The sequence below is a fragment of the Giraffa tippelskirchi genome, chromosome X, assembly GCF_054371585.1.
Source record: "Giraffa tippelskirchi isolate mGirTip1 chromosome X, T2T-mGirTip1v1.2.pri, whole genome shotgun sequence".
Classification (NCBI taxonomy): domain Eukaryota; kingdom Metazoa; phylum Chordata; class Mammalia; order Artiodactyla; family Giraffidae; genus Giraffa; species Giraffa tippelskirchi.
Genome location: NC_137289.1, coordinates 18115520 through 18130091, shown reverse-complemented (window position 1 = coordinate 18130091; position 14572 = coordinate 18115520). Strand labels below are relative to the sequence as shown.

General features: G+C 42.4%; 1 protein-coding gene across 5 annotated transcripts in view; it reads right to left on the bottom strand.

Moving 5' to 3' along the window:
* The window catches only part of ZNF75D (zinc finger protein 75D), a 28079-nt gene that overhangs the window by 11413 nt on the left and 2094 nt on the right, over positions 1-14572 (bottom strand). For 3 of the 5 annotated variants that reach the window (XR_014076129.1, XR_014076130.1, XR_014076131.1), the window contains exons 2-6: positions 13911-14435; positions 12543-12726; positions 11730-11821; positions 11271-11397; positions 2523-2678 (exon numbers count right to left, since the gene is read on the bottom strand). Coding sequence is in view for 2 of the 5 variants with exons in the window: in XM_081567425.1 (XP_081423551.1) it covers positions 4509-5218; positions 11271-11397; positions 11730-11821; positions 12543-12726; positions 13911-14360 (1563 nt within the window). In the remaining 3 variants the exon portion in view is untranslated. Of the gene's footprint in view, positions 1-2522; positions 2679-4290; positions 5219-9697; positions 9760-11270; positions 11398-11729; positions 11822-12542; positions 12727-13910; positions 14436-14572 lie in introns of those variants that run through there. The other 2 variants (XM_081567426.1, XM_081567425.1) reach the window with 2 other exon arrangements.

Here is a 14572-nt window from a genome sequence, read left to right as displayed (position 1 = left end):
CACAGATAAGGAAGCCTTGCTTCCCAGACTTGTCAAAGACCACTGAAGGGAAGATATATTGTTTTCGTGCTGATCTATCCCGCGGGGATGCCGGCTCCCAGAGGGGCCCTGGCCAGCACAATGGGCAGAAAGGCTTTGGCAAAGGAGGGGTGAGTCTTTGTACAAGGACCATTAGGAGCCTGGGCCTGGGTAGGCCTGTGTCCACTGAGCCTGAAGACTTGAGAATTTTCTCCATTGTTGTGAATTTTCAGAAAGGTTTCACCCGCTGTGTCAGGATCTGTGGGAGTAAGGGCTGGACAAGGGGATATGATCCACATAGACTCCCCCTCTACTGTTACATTTCTCTCAGCTCACATTCCTGCTAAAATCCTGTTTTAATAAGGGCCTTTTTTTAACTTTTGTTTTGGGGTATAGCCGATTAACAATGTTGTGATAGTTTCAGGTGCATAGCCCAGGGACTCAGCCATATGTCTACACATGTATCTGTTCTCCCCCAAACTCCCCTGCCATTGAGGCTGCCACACAACATTGAGCAGAGTTCTCTGTGCTCGACAGTAGGTCCTTGTTGGTTATCCATTTTAAATACAGCAGTGTGTACATGTCCATCCCAACTGCTGCTGCTACTGCTAAGTCGCTTCAGTCGTGTCCGACTCTGTGCGACCCCATAGACGGCAGCCCACCAGGCTCCACCGTCCCTGGGATTCTCCAGGCAAGAATACTGGAGTGGGTTGCCATTTCCTTCTCCAGTGCATGAAAGGGAAAAGTGAAAGTGAAGTCGCTCAGTCGTGTCCGACTCTTAGCGACCCCATGGACTGTAGCCTACCAGGCTTCTCCGTCCATGGGATTTTCCAGGCATCCCAAACTCCCTAACTATTCCTTAAAAGCAAACAATAGACAGAGTTAAGATGGCTATTTTTCAGTCTGGTAAGGATCAGATGTTTCCCTTTATGTTTGCTTTACACACACACACACACACACACACACACACACACACACACACACAATGTGCAGATAGCTTGTGCCTGTACCACCTCAACTTTATGTGAGAACCTGCACTGGCTCCAGTATGGGGAATGCCCAAAAAATATGGTGCTGACACTTCAGTGAATGGGGCATAAGGTTAAGAAGAAAACCCAAAATAACACCCTTTAGGGAAGCTAAAGGCCTCCCCAAGGGAGGCCTGGGGATGGCAGATATATGAGCACTACCTGAAGAGAGAACACTCTCAGCCATGAGATGTGTCACCAAAGTCAAGTTCCTCTGAGGTGTCTGCAGCCCAGGGGTTGGAGTCAGTTCTTTCCTGTCACCCCCGGTCACACATCAGAGCCTAAGGAGGGATGAGGGAAACCTCTCTTGGGGTTTCCTGGCTCTTTCTCTCTACTTCACCTGAAATGCCAACCCTGGAGCAGAACTGCTTCCCAGAGTTGGCCTGGCCTCCTCCCTCCCTCCTCCCCCCAGGTGGTCTGGAAGATCAAGAGGTGACAGGTGCTCACCACCACTCCTTTCCTCCTCACGTGCTCATGACTGTTGATCCTCAGGAGGATGGCCCTCCCTCCCCTTCACTTTGTCCACAGCTCCATCCCTCGCTTGGCCCATGACGGTAGGAAGGAGCAGGTGGCACAGAGGGAGGGAAGAAGGCAAAGACGGTGACAGGAATGGATGGCCTTCACAGCCACTGTGTCTGGCCACCCAGCCTGGGACAGGCTTTTGTAGGGAGTTCCCTCCTTCATATTAGGAATAGCTTCCCTCCATCCCACCCCAACAGAGTCATCATGGTGACCAACAACCTAACATCTCATGTTTTTCAAAAACTAGAGAGAAGAGGTAGCAAAGAGAGCATTTGAATCTGACAATGACAAGACCATAATTTCATTTTTCTTCTCTCCCTGCCCTGCCTGCCCATTCTCAGTCACTGTGCCCATTCCCCTGGGGACAGAGGGGGACCACTCACAATTGGTGGTGGCTGAAGCGGGCGTGGCCACGGCCAAGGGAGCAAGGCAGTGATGGAGGAAGAGGCTGCTGGGATGGGTGAAGGGATGGAAAGGACCCCCCCCACACACAGGCTCTTTGGTAGCAGCCACATCACTGTTTTCTGGGCAGGAGAAGTTGAAGAGACATAGTCTTGCATGAACTGGCCTGCACATGAGGACAGGTCCTGGTGCCTTGGTCACAGCAGGCAGTGGCACTCTGCTCCCTGAGCCCTTGACTCCCAACCTCAGGCATCACAAATGCAGAGATTGGAAGGCAAAAGACCACTGCTGCTCTCCTGGCTCCATTCTCAGCCCATCTTTTCCCTGATATCCCTCACTTGCTGTGAGCCAGAGCACAAGGGAGGAAATAGGAGCCCACAACCCTCACCCCTGGTTCTGGTCATCTTTTGTCTCTTCAGTGCCATCTCCGCCTGTGGGATCTTAAGTGGCCTCTCCATTTTGTCCCCTGAATGAATATCCAGCCTGCATCTCCAGTCCCCTGGATTTTGTATGATGTCTCCATTGTCCTCAGAAAAGCATCCGAGTTCTCACCTCTTTAGCCACATGCCGGGGAGGTGGCTAGCAAGTATGAAGCAGAATGACATCTCCCCTTCATTCCATCCTGCCATTTCTTCCTTTAGTGCCCACTTCTTTTTCTGAGATGGTGAGGGCTGACATGAGTGGTCAAGACGCATGGGGAAGGGGGCCCTGCAAGGCCATGGCAGAGGGTTAAAAGGCAAGAATAGGTACTAATGAGTCAGCCAGGAGACCCAGCTTCTACATTCTGTTCCACTAGGACAAGAATGTCCTTTCTTCCTGGAGTAGTGGAGTATCTGAACTTTGAACCAGGAATTCCCAATCCTCTTCCTGTTTCTATTTACATCTAAAAGGTGTTCCTGCCATTTATGCCTTAAAAAAAAAACTGATCTCTATAGCAGGTGAGAAATTGCTATATATAACACGGAGCCCAGCCAGGCGCTCTGTGATGACCTAGAGAGGAGGGATGAGGGAGGGGAGGGAGGCTCAAGAGGGAGGTGAAATACGTATACTTACGGCTGATTTGCACTGTTGTACAGCAGAAACCAATACAACATTGTAAAGCAATTTTCCTCCAGTTAAAAGAAAAAAACAAACTAATCTCTAAAAGACCCATGTTCCCTGTTTTTAACCTCTCCTGAGAATGTCAGTATAGATGAGAACCTGCAATAGGAACTCTGAAGCTACAAGTGTTGTGAGTGGGGACAGCAACTTTGGGAAGATGGAGTGCCCTTTCGCCAACCTGTTCTCAGCAACTTTGGTGAATGGGCAGTAACTGCTGGCTCCACCCACACAGTACTTCAATTTTTGAGTCCATCTCTTCTTTCTAAATGCTACACAGGGACTCTCCTGGCTGTCCAGTGGTTAGGACTCCATGCTTCCACTGCAGGGGGCACAGGTTTGATCCCTGGTCCGGGAACTAAAATCCCGACATGAACAAACTAGTTTCTGTCTGACCTGGCTTTCAGTGAGCCATCACTTTTAAGTCATAGGCCTTACCCTACTCTGACTGGACATCTCCTCCTAGCATCCAATGTTCACTAAGGCTACAAGACCATGAGGTCCCAGGGCTCTCCTTAGCATTCTGAATAAATCAGTTTGCAAAATCTCCAGATCTTCCTGCAAAGAATCCGTATGTATGAAGCAATGCCTGAACAGCCATACAAGTTGGCCTCCTGTTAGGTCCTGGAGCAGGGTGGTATCAACTTGAAAGTCTTCCAGTCCATATAATGAAAGTAAAAATAAAGGCCACTCACATGCTCTATGCCTTCTAGAGAGACAGGTACTCAGATGAGAGCCCAGGCTGCCTCCTTCATCATTTCAGTCTAAATACCTCAGTGTTGAAAGGCTCAGCAGGAAGAAAGCTATCAAGTGCTTCCAAGGCCCCTAGGCCTTTGCTTAATGCTAGAATTCCTTGACAGAAAACACTGCAGTAGTGGGTGCTCAGGGAAGAGGCAACTAGAATGGGGGTACTTCTCACAGGGCAAACACTGAAACTTCTCTTCCTGTTTCCAGATACAGTTCCCTGAACCCTGGGCTTAGGTTGTTCATGTAGATAGGATGATAGCCACAAATACTGCCTCAAACTTAGTAATGCATTCTGAGCTCCCTTCAGAGAAACTGAATACTCTTATGATCCATCTCTCCTGAGAAAGAATGGGAGTAGGATTCCTCGCCATCATATATTTGCTGAGTACCTGATACCTGAAGAATTTAGATCATGGAGGATGGAGAGGCTGAGTAACCAGACAGATACAGATATAAACAGGTAACTTCAGATATATAAGAATGATTCTTTTATTTATAAAGAATTTTCCAGGTATTGGTGGTAGGCACTGAAGATACAACGGTGCATAAAAGAGCGAGTTTCGATTCCTTTTTGTGAAACATCCCATGTGCTCCTCCTAGAAACATTGTTGATGATAGATCCCTATTATGGGCTACCTCAACATTATGATTCTTTTATCACATCCAGGATCTAGCTCTAAATGGTGACTTTCCTCAGACTGGAGACACTGGACCTGGTTCCCTTCTCCTGTGGAGTTTCTGGTGTCTAAGAAGGCTTGACCGCCTGCTAAAATTTCTCCTGCATATGCTACAAGTATAAGGCTGTTCACCTGTGTGGGTTCTCTGGTGTTTAATAAGGTGGGAGTTCTGAATGAATCTTTTCCCACATTCATAACATTTAAACGGCTTCTCTCCAGTGTGAATTCTTAGGTGTGTGTGTAGATTTGTGTTATGACTAAAGCTTTTTCCACACCATGAGCATCTATATGGTTTAATTCCTTGGTGTGCCAATAAGTGCTTATTAAGATCTGAACTCCATCTAAACCGCTTATCACATTGTTGACATTTATAGGGTTTCTCTTCAGTGTGAATTCTCTGGTGCTTAATAAGGTCAGAGCTAACTCTGAAGCTTTTCCCACATTCCTGACATTTAAAAGGTTTCTCTTCCGCGTAGCCTTTCCCATGAAGATCCACAGGTTTTGGAAGCTCTTGTTGACAAGTAATAAGTTTCTTTCTTTTCCTCCCTGGAAAAGCACGGTGTCGTTTCCGTACCCTGCATGTACCACTGTGATTTTCATTGCCCATTGTTGTCTGAGCAACTTTCATTCTGGCCTTTCTTAATACTTTGCATCCTGATGGTTGTATTTCTAATGTAGAAAGAGATACAGGTGGGTCATTTCCAGTGTCATTTTTGAGCTTTAACCCTGTTGGAATAAACAGAAGAATCAGCCACCTGTTTCCCAGAACAAGAAAACTGTAGGCATGGAAAGAAAACTCAATGCTGACAGCTTTTTAAAAATACAGGAACAAGGGATTTTTGGTCCAATCTGGACAAAATGGTACAGACCCATTTCTCCCTGGTCCTCCTTGCTGGGCACAACAACAAATCCATTCAAGAATGCAAGATATAATGAACAGAGAATTCTAAAAAGTGGTAAGAGGAAGGCAAAATGGTTTGGGACCCCAGGACTAGAAGAGTAACACAGTAGGTATCTTACATCCCCACATCTAAAAATTTAGGCCACTCAGATCTAGTGTTTTCCAAATCTCAACTGAGCAACAGAATGCTACCTGAATAGGTTTACTCCGTCCCCAATCTGAAATGGGAAACATTCTGACAACATCAGAACTCCAGTCGGAGACATCAGATTTGTCATGCAGAACTAGCAAGAGGGACCTAGCTAACCAGCCACTAGCAGCCTGCCCCAGGAAGCCTCTTCATCCCTGTGGGTCAGAGATTCCCACTGAGAGACACTCTAGCCTAAGTAAAGATCTTCCTCATTCCTCACTCTTGGGCAGCATAAGCAGGAACACATGGGAATCCCAGCAGTTCCACATAAATCAAGGAGACGAAAATAATACCATAAAGGCTCTGAAAATTAAGCTGTCACTAGACACATATTCCACAAAGTAAGAAAGAACTTACATGCTAAACTAAAACAGAGTGACTGCCCATTAAAATATTTAAATAGGACCCAGACTCTCCTAACATAATAGACAAAATGATCAGGATACAAAAAAATAAATCACACAGCACACCTAGAACAAAAAAAAAAAAAAAATTACAACTTGAGTGAGAAAGGGCAATCTGACAAAAATGATCAGATTGGTAATCAAAACCAGAAAGACAATAGAAAAATCTAAAATATATGGAAACAAATGGAAGTATACTTCTAAATAATCCATGATTCAAAGAGAAAGTCTCAAGGGAAATTTAAAAATACATAATTAAATGAAAATGAAATTATAATATATCAAAAGATGTGGAATGCAGCTATAGGAATGCTCAGAGGAAAATGTATAGCCCTAAAGGCATACAACAGAAAAGAGGAAAGCTCTCAAATAATCAATCTAAGTTTCTACCTCAAGAAACTAGAAAAAAAGGAAAATAACAGCTGAAGAAAGGAATAATAAAGATCACAGCAGAAATTAAACAAAAAAATTGCTCCTCAAAAAAGTAATAAAATTGATAAACCTGTATTAACTTAGGCAAAAATGAAAGAAGACGCAAACCATCCATATCAGGAAGGAAACTGGGTCTATCACTACACATTCTGCAGCAATTAAAGAGATAATAAGGGAATACTATAACCAACTTATGTTCACAAATTTTAAAAGTTAGGGGAAAATGGGTGAATTTCTCAAAATCTGCAAACTACCAGAATTCAACCAATGTGAAATAGATAATCTGAATAGCACTCTGAAAATTAAAAATTGAATTCATAATTAAAAAGCTGCCAAAACAGACATCTCTAGGCTCATATAGTGTTACTGGAGGATTCTTCAAAATATCTATACAATTAACACCACTTTTATATCATCTCTTCCAGAAAAGAGGAAGAAATATTACCCAAATCATTTCATAAGGCCAGCAATTACCCTGATAACAAAATCACACAAAGACAGTACTAAAAAGGAAAACTACAGACTAACATCTGCCATGAACTTCAACACAAAAATCCTCAACAAAATATTGGCAATCTGAATGTAACAATATGTAAGCATTATATACCATGGTCAAGTAGGATTTTAATATTTGAAATCAATCAACATAACCCACCATATATCAACAAGCTTTGAAAGATCATAATCCCATTAGCTGACACAGAAAAGTATTTGACAAACCCTACATCTATTAATGATAAAAAAACCTCAAGAGGGACTTCCCTGGTGGACCAATGGCTAAGACTCCACATTCCCAATACAGGGGGCCCAGGTTCAATTCCTGGTCAGGGAACTAGATCCTGCATGACGCAACTAAGAATTTGTACGCCACAACTAAGAGTTCACACGCTTCAACTAAAGATCCCGAGTGCTGCAACAAAGACTCAGCACAGCCAAAAATAAATAAATAAAAACACTAGGAAAGTTAGGAATTATATCAACTTGATAAAGTATCAATAAAAACCCTGCACTAACATCACATGTAATAGTGAAAGACATAACGCTTCCATGATAAAATTGGGAAGAAGGCAAGGATGTTTGCTCTCACCACTCTTATTCAACATTGTACCAGAAGTTGGACCTATTGCAACAAGGTAAAAAAATAAATAAATAAATAAAAAGGCACTGTAGATCATGTGACTATGTATAAAATTCCCAAGAAATTTACCCCAAAAAAGCTTCTTAGAACTAATAAGCAAGTTCTGTAGGGTCACAGGATAAAAGAATAAAACATAAAATTAGAGGCATACCTATATAAAAACAGTGAACATGTTTTTAACAAAAATTTAAAATACCATTTACAGTTGTGCCAATGAAAATTAAATGCTTCTGCATATACTTGGCAAACATGTAGAGGATCTGCACACTGAAAATTAGAAAAAGTAGATGCACAACTATACTCTAACAAAAATATAAATAAAATAAATTTTTTTCTCTATCAAAAAGTTGGTGATGGGACTTCCCTGGTGGTCCAGTGGTTAAGAATCCACCTTCCAATGCAGGGGACTCAGGTTTGATCCCTGGTTGGGGAACTAAAATCCCACCTGCCCCCGGGCAATGAAGCTAGCATGCTGCAACTAGAGAGAGCCCTCGAGCTGTAACTAGAAAAGCCTGCACACCACAATAAAGACCAAGTGCAGCCAAAATAAATAAAGAAATAAATTTTTTAGATGATGAAAGAAATCAAAGAAAACTTGAATAAACATACTGTGTTCATTGTTTGGAAAAATCAACACAGTAAAGATATCAATCCTCCTCAAATTAACATATAGTTTAATGTAATTTCTAGCAAAATTCCAAAAAAGTTTCTTACAGATAAGCTTATTCTAAAATTTACATGGAAAGGGACAGGCCCTAGCATAGCTTAAAATAAAATTTATCTTGACAAAAGAATCAAGTAGGAAGAAAGACTACCTGATTTAGGCTTTCTATATTGTATAGCTACAGTAATCAAGAAAGTGCAATAGTGGCAGAGGGATAGACACATAACTCGATGAACAAAACAGATACACAAGTATGTCCAAATGATTTTGACAAAAGTGATAAGCAATTCAATGGAGGAAGGCCAGCCTTTTCAATAAACAAGGCTGAAGCAACTGGACCTACATAGGCAAAAAAACAAATGAGCTTCAACCTAAATTTCATATCTTATATAGAATCAACTCAATATTAATCACAGGCTTAAATGTAAACTTAAAAAACTTTTAGGAAAAATACAGAAAATTTTAGGGATCTATGGCTAGCCCTGATACCAAAAATACAATCAGTAAAAAGAAAAATGAAAAATTGGGCATCAAAATAAAAAACTTACTCTGTGGAAACCCATGGGAAGAGGTAAAAAGAAAAATATACAGACTTGGGGAAACTACTTGCAAACCATATATCCAAGAAAGCACTACAATCTATAAAAGAACTCTCAAAATTCAACAGTTAAAAAACAACATAATGAAAACCATGGCAAAGGCCGTTTCACTGAAGATAATATAAAGATGGCAAATAAGCACACGAAAAACTACAACATCATTAGCTATTAGCGAAATGCAAGTCCAAGCCACAATGACATTACATACTTAACAGAAGGCCAAAAAAATTTTTTTAAATGGTAATACTATTTTTTTTTTTGACATATGTATTCCTCTTTTATTATTATTTTTTTTTAATAAATTTATTTATTTTAGTTGGGGGCTAATTACTTTACAATATTGTAATAGTTTTTGCCATACATTGACATGAATCAGCCATGGGTTTACATGTGTTCCCCTTCCTGGGCCCCCCACCCACCTCCCTCCCCATCCCATCCCTCTGGGTCATCCCATTGCCCCGGCCCTGAGCCCTTGTCTCATGCATCGAACATGGAATGGTGTTCTGTTTCACATACGATAATATACATGTTTCAATGCTATTCTCCCGGAACGTCCCACCCTCACCTTCTCCCTCAGAGTCCATAAAATTGTTCCATGCATCTGTGTCTCTTATTCTGACTTGCATATAGGGTTATCGTTACCATCTTTCAAATTCCATATATATGCATTAGTATACTGTATTGTTGTTTTACCTATTAATGGTAATACTATTAAACAATGGCAAGAATGTGGAAAAACTGGATCACATCCACTGCTGGCTAGGAAGGTAAAATGATGCAGCCACTCAGAAAAAGAGTTTAGCATTAAACATCTAATTACCATATGAAACAGCAATTTCACTCTTAAGGCATCCATCCCAGAGAAAGGAAAACTTACCGTCTCTACACAAAATTCTGTACAGGAATGTTCATGGAAGCTTTATTTGCAATAGCCCAAGACTGAAAACAGCAAAAATATCTTTCAATGGATGAATGGTTAAACAAATTGTGGTTTATCAATATTATGGAATGCTTCTCAGCAGTAAAAATGAATGAACTACTGATACACACAATAACTTAGACGAATTTCCAGGGAATTATTGTGAAGGAGAAAAGTTAAATCTCCCAAAGCTACGCATTTTATGACTCTAATCATACATTTTTGAAATGGTAAAATTTAAAAACTGTAAGCAGATCAGTGGTTGGCATAGGTTGGTGATGAGGTAGGGTGTGGGAGCGAAGTGTGTGTTGTTATATTGATAAAAGGGCAACAGGAGGGATCCTTGTGGTAATGTATCTTGATTGGGGTGGTGAATATACAAACCTCCACGTGATAAAACCTTATAGAACTAAATACATACACATCCACAAGTGAATACAAGGAAAAATGGAAATATGAACGGTCAGTGGACTGTACCCATTTTATTATCCTCGTTGTGACATTATATACTTTTGCAAAAGTTATCATTGAGGGAAAATGGGTAAAGTGTATATGGGTTCTTTGTATTACATTTTAAATATGCATGTGAATCTACAAATAACTCAATAAAGAGGTTAATTTTTAAAAATATATAGGAACAAAATCTTAAAAATGTAAAGCCCTTATAAAGTCTCCTATTAAGGAATTTTCTCCTCTTCCTATATGTACATTTACCTCAAAGAGACTCTCCCAAGAATGTCCTTGAACTCTTGGGGATGTTGGGTCTATGGTTCTTGCCCTTGTGCTAAGCAGATCACTTTAAGTTTAGGGTGCAATGATAATGCTCTGAGAATAAAACTTGGAGGTCATGGACTGCCATCTAAATTCCAGACTATTTTCAGAAAAAGTGAATAACTCTTTATACTTTTATTTACTCCAAACATTTAAATGGGCAGAATCTAAACTCAGTATCTTCTTTATATTCTACTGTGGCTGTGGGTGGATATGCAATGAGAAAGCTAGGAACTAAACCTAAGGACACATGGAAACGTCATGGGACTGGGAGTCCTGCGGTATTCCAGCAAACCTGGTTAGAGATGAGGAGGCTGAGACCAGGATGGTAAGAGCAGAAGAGGTTGAGACATGGTTGTATTCACGACCTGTTTTGAAGACAGAGCTAAGAGTACTTGCTGACTGATTGGCTGGGGGGTAGGGTATAACAAAAGGACTGGAAAAAAGGATAACTGAGAGGTTTGGGGCCTGAACAACTGGTAAACTGTGCTTTCTACTGACATGGAAAAGATCTGGAAAGAGTAGGCTTGCAGGGTAGGGCAAGAGTATGATAGATCAAGCAGTCTACTTAGGAGAAAGATGTGTATTTGTAAAAAGCTCTCCAGGTGATCTGGATCTGCCTTCCCTTTCCCTCAAACCATCAAGCTGAGAACCAATCCACTGCTGGGACACTGGGACACTCTCACAAGGGTGTATTTTCCATGAACTGAGGATGTTAACATTGCTCAATTGCTATACAAAGGAAAGGAAGACTCTTTACCTAGATAGGTGACAGTCTCGTAGACTTCCTGCATTACATCAATGTAGAGGGCCTTCTGATTAGGGTCCATTATTTGCCATTCTTCCTCGGAAAAAGAAACGGCCACATCTTCAAATGTCAACGGCCTCTAGAGAAGAGAGTAAGTTGTAGTTCAGTACTCGCTACAACAGAAGCCGTCCTATCACTCATCTCTGAATTACATGGGAGGCCAGTCACCAAAAAAGTTAAGAGGAGAAGATTCAAGGGAAAAGAAGTGAGATAACAGAAAAAGTGCCAAAGAGATCAGTACACAGCTTGGGAGATGCCCAATCCCACAGTGCCAATCCTAGTTGCCTAGGGAACACCTGGGGCTAATGTGCCTCAGAGCACCTGCTGTGTAAGGTAGGATCATGGGCAGCAGAGAAAAGCAGTCAAGGCCACATTCAGGCTGCCTGAAAAAGCTTGTAAAGTGCAGCTCACCTGGGACTCAGACAAGGTGAGCTCAGATGCCATCTTCCAGCTTGAGGCACTTTTCTGCTCACAAAAGGCTAGACTCTCTTCAGCAGGCACAGCTGTGGGGGGGAAGGAGCCAGAAAAATATATATATTTTCTGTTTATGAATACCCCGAAACAATTTCTACAGTTTAGGACTCCTTCAGTAAAGATGGCTCACCTTCACACGTGTGTGTGTATGTGTGTATGTGTGTGCATGCACATGTGCACCAGAAGTGGCCTTCTCCTTGTAAATTAGAATCAAAAAGCCACCACTTCATAAAATTGGTTCCCAGTTTTCATTAAATAAAAGGAAATCCATTGTCTTTCCTCTCATTAAAAAACTGTTCACTGAGCTGGGCAAGCATTAGGGGTGTCTGAAAATTAAAACCTCAGGTCACCCAGTGTACAGTGGGAAACATGGGAGATTTCTGTCTTTTATTACTTTTTTCCTGGTGTACAATTCTCTTCCCATTCTGCCACTGACAGCCCATTTCTGATCCCAATTTCTCCTCTAACTTCTAACGGTGAGGTGACTCCACTTGTCCCTGCTCTACCTTCTTCTCTCTTCTCAAATTTCTATAAAGGTCCACATTGTGAATACCAGGGTTCTGTGGTTTGGATGTTTCTGTACCCCAGAATGACCCTCACCTTCACCCACCCCTGACTTACTGTACTCCCACTAGAAAGACATCCTAACTTAAAGCATGACTGGGCACCTGGAAAATTCCCATGACATGCTACCTGAACCAATTACTATCACAGCTCCCAGGAGAAGATAATTATGATGAAACTCCTCACCTCTTTCATACACAGGCTGGGTTTCTTTGTGAATATTCCAGCCCAGCTGTTCTTGCAGTACCTGGTATATATTCCAACATTCTTTCTGGAACATACCCATTGGTTGGGGCTCTGCTGGCTTCCACTTAAAGCCTGGGGCCACTGCTGTTCCTCCCAAGAGCATTCCCAGTTCATGGGCTGTGACCTAGAAATAATCCCCATCCTCATTAGCAAAGAGCTTTCGGTTTTGGGGTGGTGGTGGAAGAACAAACAAGAGTAGAGTCCAGGTTTCGGGAGTGTGTAAGGAAGTAATTTTTAAAAATGAAGAGATATTGTGCCATGATTTTCTCACAAGGAACTGTACACATGATCTGGGAAAATCGGATTAAAATGAGAGAAGCTATGACTGTTGCTGGCCTCCACACCTCCTCGGACAGCCACGGCTCAGGCCAAGAGCAGGGTAGGGGCAGGCTGCCTGGTCTCTCACTGCCTCCACTCTCTTGCTTTCTAGACTTGGATCCTTGATTTAGTGGACTTTTATTGTCTAGTTTTCTCTAAAGAATAAGAAAATGAATAAAAAAGGGTTTTCTGTCAGTTAGATTTTCCAATCCTCTCACGTCCAGGGAACAATTTCACGGAGAAGGGGATGCAGCAGAGGAAAAAAAGGGGGAAGAGCTGGATTCAACTTTCCTCCATACACTTCAGGTGTGTTAAGACACTTGTGCTCCTCAAGGTGGGCTCTCAAGGAGAGGAAGTATGCTGCCATCTTCCCAGGGCAGACCTGGTTACCCACTCACCAGCAAGGCCAAGGCAAAGCATGGAGGAAGGCCACGGAGGCTCTTTTCTCCTGGCCCTGAGATGTGTGTTCCCTCCCCAGAGAGCACCACCTCTCAGCATTCAGATTTTCTCTATTTTTCTGTTAGCTTTTTTCTTCTTTCTGATCCTTGTTTCCCTTTTATCTTTCCATTTCTTCTCTTTCTTTGCAGTCTCCCCAGAAAGGTTTGATTTATACTTTGACTGCTACCCTCTCCTGCCTTTGACCTCTAAAACCCTGCATTCGGAGTGTTTTCCCCCCTTCCTAGCATTTTCTTGCCTTTTATTTCCTGGCTGCTAAGTCCTGTCTCCTTGGTCATGCTAGGCCAGGCCCACCACCTTCAATTCACCCTAGCCCTAAAGAGGGCAAAATGCATTTCTTTTTTCTAAGGCCAGGAAAAGACTCTCAGGAACTCCCAAACCTGGAAGCTGTCACTGCAAGTCTGTGATTTCAGATTGCACTTAGCTATTCTAAAGGAACAACGGAAGAGTGACTTAATCCATCTCATTTTCCAATTATTGCCCCCCACTTTCACCCTCTTTCACAGTGTACACGTAAGGAATCTTTCTGCTCACCTCATTGCTTATTCCACCAGATTCTCTCTGAAAGCGGTCTATCAGGGCCACAGCCTCTTTGACGCTCTGTGGACGATACTTCTGCACCCGGTTCTGGATATGCCTGGGCAGAACGGCCAGGAACTGCTCCAGCACCAGCAATTCCAAGATTTGCTCTTTTGAGTGGATCTCTGGCCTCAGCCACTGACAGCATAATTCCTGCAGTTGGCTGACAGCCTCACATGGTCCAGGTGCGTCATGATAACAGAAGCTCCGGAAGTGCTGGCGAGCTCTCTCAGGATTAAGACTGCCCATCTGTGGGCTGTATTTCTTACTCTGATTGGAACTCTCTTTCACAGACCTCTTAGTCCCCTGCAAAACCTTCACATGTGGGTACAAGCATGCATTCGCCTTCACATGGCTCATCATTATTTGCTCTAGGAACAGTTTTTCTCCTACTTGTGACATCATCCTGGGGCCACCTGATAACTGAGGCCTTGTCAGGCTTGGTACAAAACCAATGAGTGGATCTTCTCCCCAAGGGCACTGAGAGAGGGGAGGGAAAAAAAAGTACACATCAAGAAGAAAGCCGCATGACACACATTTACTATTTATAGTTATCAGAGAAGGAATAGAAAGTTATCAGAAAAGAAGGAACAGAAAGTAACTGTTCTGCCTCCTCT